The sequence below is a fragment of the Sus scrofa genome, chromosome 9, assembly GCF_054392235.1.
Source record: "Sus scrofa isolate SSC_HxYL_T2T_F1_AM1 chromosome 9, Sscrofa_HxYL_maternal_Yorkshire_Landrace_v2.0, whole genome shotgun sequence".
Taxonomy (NCBI): Eukaryota; Metazoa; Chordata; class Mammalia; order Artiodactyla; family Suidae; genus Sus; species Sus scrofa.
The window spans coordinates 7,406,410-7,425,761 of record NC_139391.1 but is presented as its reverse complement, the minus strand read 5'-3'; the positions used below and the strand labels follow the sequence as shown (position 1 = coordinate 7,425,761).

At 59.9% G+C, this 19,352-nt stretch overlaps 1 protein-coding gene across 17 annotated transcripts; it reads right to left on the bottom strand.

Moving 5' to 3' along the window:
* Positions 1-111: 111 nt before the first annotated feature.
* On the bottom strand, positions 112-19,109 carry ATG16L2 (autophagy related 16 like 2). 17 transcript variants are annotated; one of them, XR_014814584.1, is made up of 21 exons: positions 18,971-19,109; positions 17,148-17,247; positions 16,518-16,623; positions 12,622-12,695; positions 12,067-12,318; positions 11,883-11,948; positions 11,442-11,555; positions 10,472-10,534; positions 9,791-9,899; positions 9,340-9,445; positions 8,583-8,653; positions 8,319-8,390; positions 8,085-8,205; positions 7,674-7,779; positions 6,644-6,793; positions 6,448-6,495; positions 6,250-6,351; positions 5,759-5,971; positions 1,995-2,213; positions 1,643-1,765; positions 112-1,562 (listed from the first exon to the last, which is right to left on the bottom strand). XR_014814584.1 is itself a non-coding variant. In XM_084975182.1 (18 exons), exons 4-18 carry the CDS (start codon positions 12,765-12,767, stop codon positions 5,884-5,886), a joined length of 1,614 nt encoding a protein of 537 aa, XP_084831308.1. In that variant the 5' UTR covers positions 12,768-13,113; positions 15,928-16,623; positions 17,148-17,247; positions 18,971-19,109; the 3' UTR covers positions 178-5,883. The 17 variants fall into 17 exon arrangements, 5 of the variants coding, with proteins under 5 accessions (XP_084831308.1, XP_003129670.3, XP_013832805.3 ...); XR_014814590.1 differs by lacking the exon at positions 1,995-2,213 and adding exons at positions 2,247-2,390; positions 3,232-5,594 and having other exon boundaries at positions 112-1,765; positions 9,340-9,398; XR_014814589.1 differs by having other exon boundaries at positions 178-1,562; positions 1,688-1,765; positions 3,232-5,971; positions 9,340-9,398.
* Between the last annotated feature and the right edge of the window lie 243 nt (positions 19,110-19,352).

Genomic DNA, 19,352 nt, shown 5'->3' with positions numbered 1-19,352 from the left:
ATTGTATTCCATTGTTTGGATAGATCATATTTAAACATTCCTATAGTGATGGATGTTTAGGTTGTATCCATCCATCTGCTTCTAGAAGGCTGGAATTAACACCTCGGTACCTAATTCTTTATAAATTTATTCCAGTGAAAATGTTGGGTACATTCCTAAATTTGAGAGTCAGAAAGGTACATGTGTATTTAATTTTATTAGATGCTGCCACACTGGCCTCAAAAATGATTCTATCCATTGACCCTCCCACCAACAGCAGAGAAGACGACAACACGGGCTGTGGCATCAAGGTCTGCGTTAAACCCTGGCTCCCACTTGACAGCTGTGGACCCCAGCTTCCACGTCCCCAGAAACCTGACGGGAAGGCTGTGGCTCCAAGACGTGTGGAGTGTGCCGCCCAGAGTGGCCACCACAGACGTGCCTCCCCGTCGCCTCCCCCACCTTCTGCGGCCTCCGCTGCAGCACGTCTTGCTCTTCTTGCAGCCTCTCAGCCACGCAGGCTTTTCACAAGGCCCAAGGGAAGGAACGGGCGTGAAAGGGCTTTACCCTAAATCCGGAAAGGGCTGTCGGTGCGCCTGCAGTATCATTTCCATCTTCTGCTTTCCCTGCTGAAGAAAGCTGCTCACATCTGACACTCCCGTTGGCACCAGAGGCCTACGTTTTCCACATTCTCCGAGGATGATTTGAAGTCTTTTTTTGAATGAACTGTCGCACCCCTGTATCAATCGCTGTATCTGGGTGTCTTTCAGCACAGGCCTGGGGTAGGGCAGCCAAGCCGGATCCAGAGCCCAGCAGCCGCTCCCTGCTCTCTCACCCACCAGGCAGGCAGAAGCAAGGAGGAGCTGGCCCCGGCCCTGGCCCTGGCCCCCCTCGATGGACAGCCTTTCTGCGGGGCTGCCGCAGCCCCAGCTTTAAAAGAAGGAGAGTGAGATGATTTCCAGGGGTTCCTCCGACTGATACTCTCGGGTAATCCAGTTTCTCCACGCAGAGTGAGACCATAACACAAAAAAGTCACAATGTTTGAGAACAGACTTATTAACACCGAGACCTCCCAGGAGGGCTGGAAGTTGACAAGAAAATTCGAGCCCCTGGACTTTCTGCTGCGACAAAGCAAAGGCTGCTCTGGGTCACGACCCCCGTGGCTGCACTGTTCGCTCACTGCCTGAGGACACCAGCCGAAGCTGTTGGTTGTGAGGCCAGTTATTTCTTATCCCTCTCTGAGTGGCCTTATGACAAAATCTGGCTGAGTCTTTGCATTTAATTGCCCATTATGAAGTTGTTTTTCATGACAAAAGTATAGCTCAACTACAGAAATTTTAGAAGGGAGAGTTGTAATTTGTCCCAAAATCCTACACTGTGACACAACTGGTGTAAGTTTCCTCCTAGGTGCTCTGCATGTTTGCCGTTATACTGCTTGAACTGCCAAGAAGCCCATGAATGCCTACGAGCATCATGTTCCTGGACCGTTTTTCTCTGCCCCACTGCCAGAAAGACAAATGCGGTACTTCTGCCATATCTGTTTCAGAGAGCTCTGGTCTAGGGATGTTTTCCTGGATGTTATCCTAAAACAACAGGAGTGAACTCACAAACAGGGCTCACACCCCTTCCACACTAGATGCTAAGTGTGCGTCTTGCCACCCACTTGCTCCTGAAAGGGGCAGGGGAAGAGCCTGGTCAAAAGTCCTGCCTCCAAGTCCTTGGGCTGCCTCAGCTGGCTGTGACCTTTGGCTTGTTCCTTCACCCTTCTGAGCCTTGTGTTTCTCATCTGTAAAGTGGGGGTAAGAAGACAATACAAACTTCCTAAGATCCAGGAGGATCAAATAAGATAATGTACAGAGGAGCTGTGCATCTCTAGAAAGAAAACAGCCTGTACCCAGACCCGGTGTCACATCTCACAGGAGGTCCACCCTGTGCCATCAGGAGTCCTCCAGAGAACCTCTGAAGGGCCAGGCCCATCTCTAGTCAACCGCCTTTTGCCCAGTCAACAAACTTACTTGCCCCCAGGCCACGTTCTGCTCGAGACACAAACAACCCAGTTTCCATCCCTGCAGCCAGGGGCTCACATCTGGCGGGGGCAGTTCGAGAACAGCAGGTGCAGGCCAAGGTGCATCTCCCAGGACAGGGCAGTGACCGAGAGGCAGGAAGAGCCCAGAAGAGGAGCCTCTGTTCTTTCTCCCTCCCAAGTCCCAGGCAGGCAGAGGTGGTATCCATGCCTGCACAACAGCCGTGGGGAAGAGCCCAGTCACCTTCGGTGAAGCCCAGAGCTACGGTGCAGTCTCGTGGGTGGGAACTCCATCCACTGCGATTTGCCCAGGTCCTCCCAGGAAGACAGCTGGGAGCAGAACCTGCAACCTGGCCTCCAGAAGACCAGGCCAGCCCCTCTGCAGAACCTGAGTCCAATTGTTAGAAAATAGGGATCTATGAGCCTGAATTCTTATCCCAGCTCACACAGGGCCCTGGCCCCTCTGTGGCCCTCTGTCTGTGTGCACAGCAAGGGTGACAGTTTCGACATTCAGGATCAGCTCAGCCAGGCATCCCCTGAGTACCGAACAGCCGAGGAGAGGCCGCTGAAAGCCCAGAGCAGTTTCAGCACAGGTTCTCCGCGCCTCCCTTTCCTGCCAGGCACTGCAAAGACCAGAGGAACAGCCTTCCCAGCCAGCCCCCCTCTGAGCCTCCTTCCCTCTTGGCCTTCCGGGTTCGCTCCTCCGGGAAGCACCTCTCCCAGTAGGTTAGGATGTGCATGTGCTCCCGGAGGTGAGGCAAGGGTGTGCTGTCAGCCTGAAGAAGGGAAGGCTTAAGGGGAGCTGAGGGGTCACTGTCCCCGGAGCCAGTTGGATCACTGCCCGAGCGCCTTTGCTGCGTTCCCTAAGCAGCCTGCACTGCAGTCCCCAGACAGTGGGGCCAGTACGGGCCTCCCGGGATGCACATTCCTCTCCGGGGGCCTGCGTGTCCGGCAGCTCAAAGACCACTAAGGCTGCAGGCCCGGGCCTGGGTGCCCAGGGCCAGAATGGAAGAGACACAGGGAGGGATCCAGTTTGGACAAAAAGCTAGAATCACCCACCTCGTGGTGGAAGTAGTGGGCACACTGCAGGAGCACAGGGGGGTGCCCTGCAGCTCTGCCCAGGTGGGGCGCAGATTCTCTGATTGTTTTTTAAAAAGTGTAACAGTCAAAATCCAGCTGTGCCAGGTGTGATCTCCTAACCCTTGCCTCTGTGAGCCCCACTGTCTCACCTGTGAAGAGCCTGCGTCACAGGCTGGTCTGGAGGAACAAGAGGCTCCTTGGAAAGCACAGAGCACAGGCTCTGACAGCTCCATAACGGTGGCTCCTGGATGCAGTGGTCTTTCCAGCCATGAATCCCAGGAGGCTGGAAAAAGGCTGCAGGCTTAGGCAGCTGCTGGCTTCTGGTGGCTGCCAGGAGCCAGGGGCTGAGGGCCGGACTCTCTGGAGTATAAATCTTGCAGAGTTCCTGCTGTGGCTCAGCAGGTTAAGGATCCTGTGTTGCCATAGCTGTGGTGTAGACCAGATTCAATCCCTGGACCAGGAATTTCCATATGCCACAGGTGTGGCCAAAAAAGGGGGGGGCGGGTCTTAGACTCCTAGAGTCACCTGTTAGACTTTTTGTTTGTCTTTTTGTCTTTTGGGGTCCGCACCCTTAGCATATGGAGGTTCCCAGGCTAGGGGTCAAATCGGAGCTGACGCTACCAGCCTACACCACAGCCACAGCAACGTGGGATCTGAGCCACGTCTGCGACCCACATCACAGCTCACGGCAAGGCTGAAACCCACGTCCTCATGGATGCTAGTCAGATTGGTTAACTGCTAAGCCAAGACAGGAACTCAGACCTAACTGAGTCCTCAAGTAAGAGAACCGAGCCACTTAGACCCTACCTGTGGCCTTGTCTGTGGCTCTGAGGCCTGATCCCAGGGAGTACTCTGCCCCCACCCTGGCCTCTTCCAGGAGCCCCCTGGCCGAAATGGAGGGAAGCAGATGGGGGGCTCAGGGCTGGTAGAGACCCCCAGCCAGCCGAGAAGGCGGGGAAAGGCTCTCAGAGGGGGGATCCTGCAGGACAAACTCTGAATTAGGACTGGGAGGGAAGAACATTCCAGGCAGAGAGAAAATGAGAAAAGCCTGTGCAAGACACACTCAGAGCAGCAAGGAAGTAAAGGAGCGGAGACCAGCAGGGCCACGTCCCAAGGGCGAGGAGCTCCCCTGCAGGCAGTGGAGGACGAAGAGTTGGATGTATGACCATGTGACCATGAAATGTTAGCAGTTACTCCGACCATGCGAGGAGGGGACAGGTGGGGAGACAGCAGGTCTAGAAGGTGGCCTACAGTGACAGCAGGAATGGAAAGAGAGTTAGGCACAACAGGCCCCAGCTTTGGTTCCCGAGAAGATGAGGGATGCGAGGAGAAGGGGAGCTTACATCCGGGAGAGATGGTGCCCAGGAGGCAGCTGGCTATGTCACCTAGAGCTCACGGGCCAGCTGGCCAGGAGCAGTGAGTGAGCTGCGACCGGCAGAGTGTAGCTTTGGGTATTTTGCCAACACTTACCCAGCCTTTGACATGTGCCAGGAACTTTACAAATACCATGCCCTGAGGCCTTACAACCACCTTTGAGGTGGATGCTGTTACTATCCCATTTCACAGAGGCGTAAACTAAGGCCCACAGACATTAAGTAACTTGCTCAAAATCATTCAGCTACTACACAGCAGAGCAGAGATTCAAACCCAGACAGTCTAGCTGCAGTCCAGGCTCTTAGCTCGCCTGCCCATCCTGGAAATGGTTTCCACAACCCTGGGACTGGCAGATGCCCAAGGGAGACCTGGTGAGGCAGTAAAGGAGGCCGAGGAGCTCTCCTGTGGCTCGGCAGGTTAAGGATCCGGTGTCGTCACTGGAACAGCTCAGGTTGCTGCTGTGGTGCGAGTTCGACCCCAGCCTGGGAACTTGCGCATGCCGTGAGTGCAGCTCCCCCTGGCCCCAAAAGAGGCTGAGAGTTCCAGAGCAAAAAGGCTTTGAATCTCAGGGGAACAGGGGTCCAGCCCTTAGCACTCAGGCAGATGCCTCCTCCAGTGCCTGCCACCCTCCTCCACGCCCCAGGCTGAGGAAGGAAAGGAGGCCCCACCCGTCGGCCTGCCGTCTACTCCAGAAGCTTCCTGGGTGCACCCAGTCTGATGCCGATGTGAGGGAAGCCTCAGGCCCAGCCCGGCCGCCCCGACACGCACAGAGCATCCCCACACACTTCGGGCTCGGGCTCTGGGGCAAGAACACGGCCCGGTCTAAAGGCAGGCCGGCTGCACTGCGTACCTGCCATGGCTCTGGGTCGTCAGGATCCTTGCCCCAGGGCCCCTCCTCAGCCTCAGTCCACCCTGCGCGCCGCAAGCGGAGGCCCAAGGACCAGCTTGGACCCCGGGTGAAACGTGCATGGCTCACTGCCCTTGGCTGCCCCAGAGCCGTTCCTCATGCTGTCTCCTGCTAGACGGGGGCAGCACGGAGGCCGGGAGGGCTCCCGCCCGCTCCGAGGCGGGGGAGGACAGGGAGGCAAGCCTGGCCCTCCTTGAGCCCCCAGCCCCAAGCCTCTCTGTCCCCTGAATGCTGTAATGAGGCAAAACAGACACCAGTTTAGATGTAATTTTTTTTCCACTATGCCCAAGAAAGTGAAGACAGAGTTAAAAAATGAAACAATACCGTAATCCGAACCCGCCCTGCCAACCCACACTTTTTAAACAAACAGACCAGGTCCCGCCAGGCCTTCTTACCTATCAAGTGCCCCGAGCCCTCACCCCCACCCCCGCCTGGCCCTGGAGCCTCTCGGGTGGTGGGAAGCTGTCCCCTGGCTTCAGGCTTCGACTAGAGGGCCAGCTCAGGCTGGGCAGACGTGGCACTAGTGCCAGAGCACAAGCTTCCTGGCCTGGTCCACGCTCGCCACGTGGCTCCCGGAGTAGCACCAGGCCACGGCGTTGACAGCAGCACTGAGGGGAGGGAGAGGCAGGCTTCAGGGGGCGTCAGAGCTGGACCTACAGCCGCGCTCTGCCCCTCACGTCTGGACCTGGCTAGTGTGAGGCCCCCTCTGAGCCGTGTCCTCACCCAAGGCTGGACCCTGGGGCCCGTGGGAAGACACCTTGTGACCCGAGAAGGGCCCAGGGCTGGAGGTCTGGGGCAAGAGCTGGGACGCCAGGATGCCAGCATGTCCGGACGGGGGTCGGCCTAGCCGGACTGGGCTGGGTGGGCAGGTGGCAGCTGTGCTCACCAGTGGGGTCCCCGGAGGCTGCTCTCCAGCTTCCCAGTGTCCACGTCCCAGATGTAAAGGGCTCCATCCCAGGAGCCTGCCAGTGCATAGCTTCTGTCTGGGCTGCAGCCGCCACAGCAGAGCAAGAAAGAGGTTAGAGGGGAGGACTGGACACGAGCCGCAGACGCAGACATGGGCCTGGGACGCGCGCAGACACACCTGAACACAGCTTTGGTCCAGTCGGAACCACACTTGAAGCCATCAGCCCTGAGGAGAGACAGGGTCACGTCAGAATGGAGGCGGAGCCAGGAACTTAAAAGAGCGTCCCGCCTCCAACAAGGGTTTGGGCACCTCGGTGGGCCCAGGCCCCACTGCCCCAGCTAAGGGCCCAGGGGCAGCGGGCACGAGGAGGTACCTGAACACCTGGCGGATGTTGCTGACGCGCAGGTCGATGACTTTGAGGGTGTCATCTCGGGAGCAGCTAAGCAGATGCAGCTGGTCGTGGCTGAGGCTCAGGGAGGTGACCCGGCCCTGCACGGGGATGACCTGGGTGCAGCGGGGCCCCCTGAGGAAGAGGGGCAGAGTTGGGGATGAGAAGCAGACCCCGCCGACCAGGCTGAGGCCGTGGCTGGTGACAGACCTCCCCCTGCAGCCGGCCCCGCCCGCAGGAACTCGGGTCACCTGTGACTCGAAGCCAGAGCCCTGAAACAGGTGGGTCACTGACACGAAGAAAGGAAAGCAATGGAAGTCTGTCTTTTTTTTTTTTTGTCTTTTGTTGTTGTTGTTGTTGTTGCTATTTCTTGGGCCGCTCCCGCGGCATATGGAGGTTCCCAGGCTAGGGGTCGAATCGGAGCTGTAGCCCCCAGCCTACGCCAGAGCCACAGCAACGCGGGATCCGAGCCGCGTCTGCAACCTACACCACAGCTCATGGCAACGCCGGATCGTTAACCCACTGAGCAAGGGCAGGGACTGAACCCGCAACCTCATGGTTCCTAGTCGGATTCGTTAACCACTGCGCCACGACGGGAACTCCGGAAGTCTGTCTTTAAACGCGTGAAAGGCAGAGCAAAGGTTTCCAAAGGCGGTCTCTGCAGATGAGGACGGAGACGCCTCGGGCAGGCCCAGCACCGGCATCCACAATCCATCCGAGCCCAAGATTCAAAAACCAGCTAAAGCTTGTGTTCCTTTTGACTAAAGGGCAGTGACTACAGAGCCAAAAGGGACTTCTCCCCCTTGGTGGGCAAGACCCTGGCAGAGCCAGTGCTTGGACCAAGGGTCAGTGAGAAGGAGGCACAGGTCTCAGAGGCAGCTGAGCCTTCAAGAGGCCAAGTCCAGCACAAAGGCCACCAGAGCCTCACCTCCCCAAGGTACCCTCCATGGCCACAAAGGACGAGAACGAAGGAGCCCTGTCCCCACCTCCGCCGCCCACAGCCTGCACCTATCACCTGCTGTCCCAGAACCGGATCTTCTGGTCATTGTGGCCGCTTATGATGATGTGGTCCCCACACACCACGTCGTTACAGTAGGACACGACACTGATGGTCCTGGAGCCTGGGGACCAAAGAGCAGAGCCCCCACCTCAAAGAAGGGTCATCAGGAGCCAGCCCAGCCCAGAAGGTCCAGAGGGATGGTGTCCTCCCAGACCCGGAACCAGATCCCCTGCCTCCCAGCCCAAAGCCGGAGTTCCCCGAGAAGCCAGGGAAAGCATCGCTGATGGGGGACAGAGGACAGGCCGTGGGAGGTTTCATCCCGGACGGCTGTAACTCTTGGAGCCACTTCCAGAGCAGGCTGCGGTCCCTCATGGCCCGGCCTGGGGGGTCCTGGCGGGTGGGGGAGGGGGCAGGGCGGGGCCTCACAGTAGGCGCGGCCGAGGTCCCACTCCTTCACAGTCCGGTCCCGGCTCCCAGTCACCGCCTGGTGCCTTGTTAGCTTGAATTTGGCAGCCGTCACCTTATCTGTGTGTCCGGAGAGCGTCTCCTGCCCCCCATCCCAGACATGGATCAAGGGTGTAGCCAAGGCCACAGAACAACCCCCTCCAGGCCCAAGGCATGACCCCTGACCCCCAGGCTGCCTCCTCAGTCAGGCCTCACCTTGGACTGTGCCTCCCCCACCTTCCAGAGCTGGGCGGCCTTATTGTAAGTAGCTGCCAGTACCTGGGAGCCCTGAGGAGGTGGAAGGAGAAAGGAGACGTCCTGGACCTCGGCCTGGAGGCCTCGCAGCCCCCCACCCCGGTCACCCGGCCGGGCAGGGGAGAGATGAAGCCCAGGGAGCCTGAGAGCCGGGCTCTAGGATCCGCGTGATGTTCCCTCGGGTCCCAGAGCCCCCACCTGCACCTGCCACCCAGGTCTCCTCACCGAAGGGTCAAAGTCCACACTGGTGATGCTGCCGCCAGCTCCTTCCAGGGTCTGCTTAGCCTTCAGGCGACCTAAGGGGACCAAGAGAAGGAACAGGTGAAATGAAGTCACTAATCTCATGAAACAGAGAAGCTGTGAGCAGAAAGATGAGTCTCTCCCAGTGCAGAGGACAGAACTGCTGGGTCTGTTCCAGGCAAGGGTCCTGCAGGAGGCTGCACCTTCCCAAGCTGCCAGCAGGGGGCCCCATAAGGGCTGCAGGTGGCTGAAGAGGACCAGCAAGAAGGGCCCGTCCCTTGGTCACACAGCGAGCCAGGGCTAGGCCAGCTGGAGACTCGCCTCCTCCAGGAAGCCTCCAGCAGCCAGCTATCACTCCCTAGTACATGCCTCTCTGCAAGACACAGGGTAGATAGCTCACACTTGCCTTCAAACTGAGTCCTGAGAGCTCAGTGACATTAGGTGGCCTGGCCTGGCAGACCCCAGGGACCTGCTCGAGGGCCCAACCCTGTAGCGCCCCCACCACCCCAAAGGGACCATCTGAGCTTAACCCTCCCCTCCCTGCAGGCCTCAACCCCAGGAGGGGGGCTCTGCCCTTCCCAGAAGCAGTAGGCCCAGAATTCTTGCCAGGGGTCATCTGGCCACTGCCCCCAGCATGTTCCAGGTGAGAAGACGCAAGGCCCCAGGCCCGCACCCACCACGGAGCACGCCGAGGGTGAGGCTGGAGAGAAGGCACGGGGCTGGCCTGCGCGCAGGGACCCACCTCCCACGACATTCCAGAGGAGGATGAGGCGGTCAGCCCCTCCGGTGGCCAGGACGCTGCTGTTGGGGCCAAAATGAACAGCATTGACCTCAGAGAGGTGGGCTTCCTGTGGGGAAAAGGGAGGTGGGTGGCCCTGCTCCCGCCACACACGCCCCCTCGCGCGTGCTTGCAGCTCTCGTGCACATATCCGGGCACAGGGTCTGTCCAAAGGCTGACTTTCCAACTTGGCCCTGCCAGGGCTGTCACCGCTGAGGGGACCCCTGCAGGAGGCTCCCCCCGGCTCCCCATCCCCCGACCTGGCCTGCTGCCTCTCCCTCCATGAAATGCCAAGGGGCTCCCGGCACCGGCTGTGGGGAGACGCCTGCTCCTGCCCAGCCGCCCGGCCTGCTGCCCTGGCCCCCCTGGGCCACTCCTGGGACCTGCGCCCCCACCCTCGGCCCGCTGTCCTCACCAGCACGTCCTGAGCTCTGGTGGGCAGTCGGGCGGCCAGGCACACGGGGATGCTCTGGTATCGCTGCTCGGGGGCGCCCCCGATCGAGTGGCCCCTCCTCTTCTTGAAACTGGGGAGGGGTCAGAAGGGCTTTCAGCGAGGCCTCCTGACTCGGGCGCCCCAAGCTCTGCCGGGCAGCAACAGCAGGAAGCAGACGCAGCGACGCAGCATGTGGCCTGGAGGTGCAGCGAGCCCGGTCCCACCAGCCTCCGACCCCAGGGGTCAGTGTGGAGACGGGCGCAGAGGGAGGGCAGGGTGGTGGGTACACAGAGGCCTTGGAGCTGGGGCTCAGTCCCGGCTTGGCCACTGCGCAGCACTGTGACCTCAAATGAATTCCTGCCATTTCTGAGCCTCAGTTGCCCAAAGGAGTGGCAGTTCCTGGGCGGCTTCAGGCTGGAGATCTTGGTCCCCTGTGAGGACCTTGGGTGAGGGGCAGAGCTTGGAGCACAGCCAGGCAGGGACTGGGAAGGAGGCCATGGACGCAGCCCCTGCTTCTGGGGCTCAGAAGAGACTCATACCCAGACTGCAGGGCAACGCACGGGAGACAGACTGGGCACGTACACAGAGCAAGCCCAGGCTTCAGGAGCCTGACACACACATCCAAGGGGCCCGACACCTTCACACACGTGCACACACACTTACTCCAGGAGCCCCTTCACCACATCCACACAGCGGAACACCGTCAGGGAGGTGGCGGAGGCAGACCTGGGCGGAACCAAGAGAGAGGTGCTAAGGGGCAGGTGCGCAGACAGCAGTCGCTCGTCCCGATACACTCTTGAGCCGGGACGAGAACGTGGCCCCTCCAAGGCCAGGAGGGCAGGATGAGCCAGAGCCCCAGGATGGTGCAGGCAGGGGGGGATTTGGAAGGCAGTGTCCCAAAGTTTCCACCATGGTGGTTAAGAACTGCCTCACCACCCAAGGGCCCCTCGACAAAAGTTCAGGGGAGGTGTCCCGGGATGAGATAGCACAAGCTTGGGGACGGGGGGTGGGGAAACCCACACCCGCTGAGTGACCTCAAAAATGCCTAGGAGAGCATGTGTCCCAGGATGACCTGGCCCACCAGCGTCTCATGGCCTCCTCTGGGTTCCTTCACTACCCTGAGGCCAGGACACCAGCAACCTGCAAAGAAGGGCTGAAGGAGAGCCTTCTGACTGGGGAACAGGGCCGGGGCGGCAGGGGGCAGTCTCCACGCCACAGGGAGGTCGCACGGAGGCGCACCCAAGGACAGAAGCCCCGATCAGGTCCCACCCATGACAGCTTCAGACACATGCAGGTATGCTCGCCTAAGCTTGCACACGTGTACTCTGGAGTCCCCACACATGCCTGGGACAGCTGAGCCCTGGGCCTTGCCCACAAGTCCCCTCTTGGTCACACCCTTTCACCAGCCTGCCATCCCACCCCCAGAGCTCTGGTCCTGGGAAGGAGGAAAAGGAGTAGGGCTAGGGACTGGGTCCCTGGGGTGGCCATGACCCCAAGTGTCTCCAGGCCCTGGAACTCAGGTCTGTCCTGGGGTGGGGGGTGGTCTCAGCTGCACACCAGTCTCTCCTCAAGCTCCCCCTCAACCCAAGAGCTGGCCCAAGGCCTTCGAGCAAGACTCCGGGAGAGTCCTCACCTGAATGGCCTCCTCCACTTCTCAATAGCCTCACTCTCCAGGGTCTTGGGCTCCGCAGCCAGGGCCGGAGGTTCTGCTTCCTCTGTGATCCCATCGTCCAGTGCGTCTGGGCTCCTGGGAGAGAGAATCAAGCTCAGAATAGCCAAGAGACCAAGCCAGCCCCTCAGCGGCCCTGCGCCCTACTGGTGAGGATGTGCAGACACAGTGATGAAGGGGTCCGCGTGGGTGCGCGTGTGCCAGGCGCGCATGCTGGCTCCTACGACCACACGTGCGTGCACGTGTCCTGGCCTAGGTCTACGTGGGGGCCTCGGCCCCGCGGCCGTGCACACGTGCGGTGAGGTGCACCGGCGGCCACGTGCAGGTGGGAGAAGGGTAGGACTGTAGCGGTCCCAGAGCAGAGCGCTCCAGGGCATGCGGGTCCCGGCGCAGCCCCACTCTTACTCGCTGATGCTCACTGTCCGCTTGGCTGCCTTCTTCAGCTCCAGGGACACCCGCGCCTGCTTGGCCCTGGAGTAGAGAAGCCTCCTGAGCGTGGGGCTCGGGGCCCCCAAAGGCGGGGCTGGGCCCCTTCCGCACGAGGCGCGCGACCGCTTAGCTCCCCGAGGGGCGCGCCCAGCGCGCTCACCTCTCGCGACGCTCGTTGCGCAGATTGCGCTCGGCGGCGGCGCGCGCCTTGCGCTGCACCAGCCGCTCGAGCAGGTCGCGCGCCTCCTCCTGGAGCCTGCGCAGCGCCGCCTCCTGGCGCCCGGCGTGCGCGCGCAGCGCCTCGTAGGCCGCCTGCTGCGCCGCGTTCAGCGCGCGCCGCGCGTCCACCTGCCGCGCCTTCTTCGCCCGCGCCTCCTGCAGCTGTGCCACGCGAGCCTCTAGAGCCGCCAGCCTGGGGGACAGAGAGGACCTCCGTCCCTGCCTTAGAAGAACCAGCCTCGGAGCCGGGACAGACTTGCCCCTGGCCACGCGAACAGCCGGGCGCCTAAGCCACGACTCCGGCCCAGCCTTCCGCCCTCGGAGTCCTGCTGTCCCCAGCCTCTGAGATCAACCGCAGGCCCGGGGGAGGTGTGGGGACGTGGGAAAAGCCCTCGGGCCCTCCTAGAGACCCTCCGGGTGACTCCCGTCCCCCCTGCCCCCCGGCAGCGATGGCCCGAGCCTCCCCGAGGGGCGCGAGGTCCCGCCCGCGTCTCACCTGCTCTGCCGCTCCTCCAGCTGCGATTCCAGGGCGCCCAGGGCCGCGCTCTTCACCACCACCTGGTAGGCCATCTGCGGCGGCGGAGGGGCCCGACAGGTGGGCGAGGGCGCCTCTGGGCAGGGCCTCCAGCCCCTCTCCCACATGCCCCCTTCCTCAAGAGAAAGCTGAGGCGGACAGGTGCAGCACCAGGCGCGGGAAGGCGCTGCTGACTCGGGAATCTGAGCAGGGCCTTAGGCTCTGGTGCCTAACCCGAGTTTCAGTCCTGGCAGCACCACTCATTTTCTGCGACCTGGGGTAGTCAGTTAACCTCTCTGAACCTGTTCTGTTTCCTCACGTGTCCAATGGGAATGGTAGTGCTTACTTCATAGGCTAACACATTATTTCTATAAGGAAGAGTTTGGGGGTTTCTTTTTGTTTTTGTTTTGTTTTGTCTTTTTAGGGCCGCACCTGCCACCTATGGAAATTCCCAGGCTAGGGGTCCAATTGGAGCTACAGCTGCCCGCCTAGCCACAGCCACAGCAACACGGGATACAAGCTGTGTCTGCGACCTACAACACAGCTCACTGACAATGCCGGATCCTTGACCCACTGAGTGAGGCCAGGGATCGAACCCGCAACCTCATGGTTCCTAGTCGGATTCGTTTCCACTGGGCCACAACAGGAACTCCAGGAAGGGCATTTTAAATAATGGCAATCCTTGAGTTCCCTTGTGGCACAGTGAGTTAAGGACCCAGTGTTGTCATCTCAGTGACTTGGGTTTCTGCTCTGGCACAGGTTCAATCCCTGGCCTAGGAACTTTCACAGGCAGTGAGCCCGGCCAAAAAAAAGTGAATAATAGCAATGGCGCTGGTTTATAGAGCACGCAGATGTGTCACATTTGGTCCGAGCACTCTACATGTATTCACTCGTTTAAACCAGTAGGGAGTGCCATTCTTCCCTGTTTCACAGCCAAGGACATTGACCCAGAGAGGTTAAATGCCTTGCCTAAAGTGACACAGCTAAAGTGGCAGAACTGATGCCTGAGCCCTGGCCACCCAGCATCGTGCTCCAAGTTAAGGGGCTGGTCTACAGGCGGAGTTCGAGGGATGTGTGCTCGGTTCCCACCCCTCCAAGCCCTGGCCTACCGAAGCATAGATCCCAGAGAGCGGGCAACAAGGAGCCCTGAGCATAGGCACATGGGCTAAGAACAGGAATGGCGTGTTGGCCGCACAGGGCCCAGACTGAATACTGGAGCTGCCCCTAGTCCCGGCCTCACTGAACGGTCCAACAAAGAGCCAAGAGCTGGGAACCACAGAGCTGAGGAGTCACTGAGAGAGAGAGATGCTAAGCAAAGCAGTTCCCACAAGTGTAGCAAGAGGAACAGGAAGTAACCAAGACTGGGGGCTTGGCTGCTGTCCTGTCCCTGTGTTCTTCCTCACGTGGGCCTGGGAGGGTCAGGGGGAGGAGCAAGTGTGGAGTCCACCTGCACCGATGCCACGTGGGTGGGCCTGGGGCGGGAACCTATGCGTTCTGGGCAGCCTCCTTTCCTAGCTGGCCCAGCTCATCACATTCATAATTCCTCCCACCATTAAACACTGAACACCACCTCCACTTCCTCATCTGCCAGAGACTTTCACTGATGTTTTGGTATTTAATTTTTGCGATGCTTTTTAAAATTCAAATAATAGGAGTTCCCATAGTGGCACAGTGGAAACGAATCCAACTAGGAACCATGAGGTTGTGGGTTCGATCCCTGGCCTCGCTCAGTGGGTTAAGGATCTGGCGTTGCCATGAGCTGTGGTGTAGGTTGCAGACGTGGCTTGGATCCCGCGTGGTGTAGGCTGGCGGCTGCAGCTCCGATTGGACCCCTAGCCTGGGAACCTCCATATGCCACAGGAGCAGCCCTAGAAAAGGCAAAAAGACAAAAAAAAAAAAAAAAAAAAAACAGAGTTAAGGAGTTCCCTTGTGGCACAGCAGGCTAAGGATCCAGCATTGTCACTGCAGCAGCTTGGGTTGCTGCTGTGGCTTGGGTTGGATCTCTGGCCCAGGAACTTCCACATGCCTCAGGCACATCCCCCCCCAAAAAAAGTTAAAACAGTAATAAAACATGCTTGTTGTGATATATGAAATAGTACTAAGAGTCAAAGAGAAAGCCCTCCCATGCCTTGGCATAGCCAGAAGGAAGTGACAGGTGTGTGTCTGCAGAAGTCATGAGGGGGGAGGGAGTGCTGGGGGTGAGGGGTTCGGGAAGTACCCAGGGGTGTGCAGGAGTGTCACAGACCCGGGGAACCAGGAGCTCAGGGACAAGAGAGTGGCAGGACATGCAAAAGAGGCTAGAGGACTCCCCTGGAGTCAGGCTGAGACGCTCTGGACAATATGGACCAGGCTGATAATGGAGCGGGTGGTGACAGGGGCTTTTACTTTTTCGTTCTATGGGCTTCTGTTCTCCTGGAATGTTCACAACAAGCATATATGTGTGTGGTGCTTGTCTTTCTAAATGAAGATCATTTTTATTACTAAAATCTATCACTCCGGGTGCTGAATGGAGAATGGATGGGGTGCCAGATGGGGAATCACGCAGGGACGGATGAGCGTAACCTGGACCAGGCCAGACAGGGCACGAGAAGCAAAAGTGGATGGGTTCGGAGACAGGATCCATGAGCTGGTGCCTAGCTCGGGATGGAGGGCTGGGAGGAGTCAAAGGGCCTATGAGTTTCCAGCCGGGTGATTCCCAAGGCCGGGAGGAACAATCCACCTTATTTATCAGCTAGTCTACAAAGTCAGTAGGCTGAGCTGTGGGGACGGGCCCCAGGGACACAGTGGAGGTGAGCCAGAGGCACCCCCGGCCTGGGGCGCTCACAGCCCAGAGCGGGGCTCAGATGCTTGAGAACCACCTCACATGTCAAGCTGCAACCACAACAGGGGCTGCGGAAGAGGAGCTCACCGGCTTCACAGCCCCATCCCCGCACTGGGTGAGCAGGTGACCTGGCGTGTGTAGCAACCAGGCAGGTGTCTGCTGGCCCACTGGCCTCCAGGGACCCGAAGCTCATGGGGCCGGGGTTTCTCTACAGCTGTAATGCCTGTGCCTTGACCGTAGCGACTGACTGCCAGTAAATATTTGTTGAAAGAATGGAGATCATGGAAGGTGGATTCATGCAGGAGGGAGTTCAAATCCGGCCTCCACCTCTCTGAGCCTCAGTTTCTTCCGGAACCTAAAGTTATGGAAGTACTACTCAGCCCAGTGCCCTCAGGGCGTCAGCTCAGTGTGGTGCTGGCCACATGATTCCGGGGAGAGGATTTTAGATGTGAGGTCCAAAGAGGAACTGAGCGTCCGGAGCTCCTAAGAGAAGGCTGAGCCGGCGATGGGTCTGGGAGTTAGAAAACCCAAGGTCTCCGAGGCCCCGGGGATCCCTCACCCCAAAGAACACCCACATCTGAAGGGAGAGGGATAAAGAGGAGGGAAAGGAACCAGAGAAGGCAGAGCGGAAGCAACAGCTACAGAAGCGAAAGGAAAACCAAGGGATGTGCTGAAACAGAAGCCAAGAGACACCACATCCAGCGGTGTGGGCAGCGGCAGCCCCCCACCGCGGAGGCGGGCCATCTGACGCTGGTCTGCGACTGCGGAGGAGCATCAACTGGTGCTGGGCCCGGAGGCTGCGGGGCAGGTGGTGAGCAGAGCAGGCTGGACCGTCCAGAGGGGGACCGAGGCTGCCTGGTCCCTGCACACCTCGCACTCCTCCCCGGGCTCTCACCTCACTGCCTCCAGGGGCACGTCATCCTGAGCTGCCAGGGCCAGGCCAGGGGGCGCTCTAACCCCCAAGGGGATGCCCCTCACTTGCTGGCTCCCTTGGACCACATCTCCCAGCCCCAACGTCCTGCCCCAGCCCATCCTCTCAGAGCCCTGCCCAGCCTACCTCTCCGCACTCCAGCCGGAGCCCCTCCTCCTCCTCTTGCCACTTCACCCTCAGAGCTGCTGGTGATGGGACTTGGTCTGAGTCAGGCCCCGCCTCCTCCTCCTCCCTGCCAACCAATCACAGAGTGCCGTTCATTCCACCCTCCACCCGCCCAGAGGATGCGCAGGAGTTTGAAAGCAAAGCCGTGACCTTTCTCCCGAGGAAGGTGGGAGCCAGACAGTCAGCAGAGGAAAGAGCAAGTCTCCAGAAACGAGCTGCCCGCGACTCCCATGCTCTGCGGTCTCCGCAGGCCTTGAGTTCCCGGGCCAGAACTCTCCTCAAGAAGGACGCCCAGCCCATCCCGGTCCTCATCCTCCGTCCACCTGCGGAGCAGACAGCGTCCTGTCCTCTCTGTAGGCGGCAGGTGAGGCGCACAGGAGTGGGAGGGGAGGCCACTGGACAGACGCAGAGAGACGGCTGAGAAGTGGAGGACAAGGAGCTGCCCTGGGGAACGACTGCCCCTCCCCTGGGCATCGGTCAGGGGCCATGGAGGTACCAGGGAGAGAATGAGCCCAGCCAAGGCAGTGGCAGCAGGGCCAGGCACAGGAAGCCCATTGTGACCACCACCCCCTGTCACACACACACACTTACCAGGGGCCCTGGTGGGTAGCTGGCGTGACACTGTTTGGCTCTGGCGGCAGTGTCTCTGAGAACCGGGCCAGCAGCTCAGCCTTCTCTAGGAGACGGTTATCTAGGGGTGCAAGGGGGTGAGCCTGGAGCACAGATAGACCCTTTCCAGCAGACTCCAGGTGTGCAAGCTGCCTCTGGCTGCGAGGGCTGCAGGAGCCCAGGGATCCCGAGGGGAGTTGGTGTAGCTCTGCCAGAATCTCCAGCCCTTGCACTCCCTCCTAAGAGCACAGCCCCCAGGCCCTCCCAGGAGAAGACCTGCTTCCCCCAGGACAGAGAAGCAGAGAAGGACCACCACGGCTGGGGAGGGAGATGGCAGAGCAGGGCCTGAGTGAGCGAAGGAGCTGGGGATGGATCCTGCCTCCCCCAGGGCCGGGCCTGGGCCCAGAGAGCAATGAGACAAACTGAGCTCCACCAGCCTGTGGCCTTCGGCAAGTTACTTCCCCTCCGGAGGCTCAGACTTTCCAGATCAAAAAAAAAATCCTGATTTCCCCAGGGCTGGTGTAACGTTCCCCACAGGCCAAAACAGCAAGTTCTCAAGTTTGGTAGTTTCTGCTACGAAGCCTGGAACACAACCCTCCACCCCCACTCGTGGGCACTTCCTCTTTCTCAGCCGGTTCCAGGTTAGGGCGGTGGATAAGCCCAGGCCTAGCTCCGCAGCTCCTCGCTCTCACTGGACTTGTTCTCACACAAAACCCCACCACAACCCCCACTCCTGCCCAGCAAATCCAAACGAGATGCTAGTCCGTCCAGTTTACTGGTGAGAAACCTGAGGCTTAGGGCTATGACCTGCCCCAAACCAGAGAAGACAGAACCAACTGGGAGTCTGTGTTCAGCCCTCCAGCATCTCTCCAATCCCACACATCTGCCACCCCAGGGGGTGAGGGTAACTGGAAGGTTCCACTGTCCCTCAGAGCCACGGAGAAGTGAGGCTGCCTAGAGGCATGGGGCTGGCCTCATCCCTGAAGGCGGAGGACTGATGGCCAGAAGGTTGCAAAGAAATCGCCCAGGACGAAGCAGCAGATTCAGTTGTGGGGGTTGGAGGAGACAGTTAAGTAGCAGCCAAGGTTAGGACCAGTGATGGAGCGGAAGGGACTGTGGTTAGACTTTCAACCCCTGACACAGAATCTCAGCCGACCAGAGGCACTGCACCCAGATGTACAGCTCTTCATCCCGACTTGAACTGCATACCCTTTCCTGACCAGCTTCCCAGAAACAGGTCTGAGAGTCTGACTTCCCCAGGCTCAGCCACGGCCCTCCAAAGCCTGGGGCCCCCTGCTTCTCCCTCAGGCCAGAGGTGGCTGGACAGAGAGATGCTCCAAAAACCTGAGCCTCTCAGTGGCAAAGCTTCGGACTCTGAACTTCCTCTCTAGAGTTTAGAAGTAACTGCTCTGGACAGTCCTGTGATCTTTCGCTGTGCTTATGGGGACCAGATGGACTGATCAGGCTCTACCCTGGAGACTGCCCAGGAAGGGGACGTCTAAGCGACCCTAACAAACCAACACTCGCTGACGAACCCGTTCCTAGGAAGCCCAGTTGTTGAGAGGCAGAGCCGGGCCCCCAGGCGCAAGGAAGAGCCAGAGCTCCATCCGGCAAAGGGCTCTAAGCAGACCCGGGTTCGTAACGGGCAAGAACACCGGCTAGTCGGAGATGGGGCGTAACAGGGGCTCTAGAAGGCTCAAGCTTCGGAGACGAAAAGATGATACGCCAGGGTCAAAGCCGAAGCAGCCAAACCCTCTCCCCGCGCCCCCGACGGTCATAGGGCCCCCCCGGGCACCAGCACTCACAGGCTGGCACCAGCTCCAGGAAGAGGGCCTTCTGCGTGCGGTCCCGGAGTCGAAGCTGCCGCACGATGTGGCGTTTCCAGCAGGCGACAGGGGCGCCGGGGTCGCTGGGCCCCGCCATGGCCGCCCGCTGCCGCCCGCCCCGCGCGCTGCTCTCGCAGAGGTGGGCGCGGCCGGGCGGGGCGGGGCCCGGCGGGGACTCCGTGACGTCACGCGGCTGGCGGGGAATCCCCGGGTTGTACCAAAAGCGTTTTGGGGGGAGAACGGAAGGAAAACGTGGGAGAAGCCGCCCCCAGGGTCTAGACCCTCGGACCCCACCAAAGTCGCACCTGAGTGGGGACTCCTGTAAGCTTTCGGGGGCGGTGAGAGGGGACGAGGTCGGAGC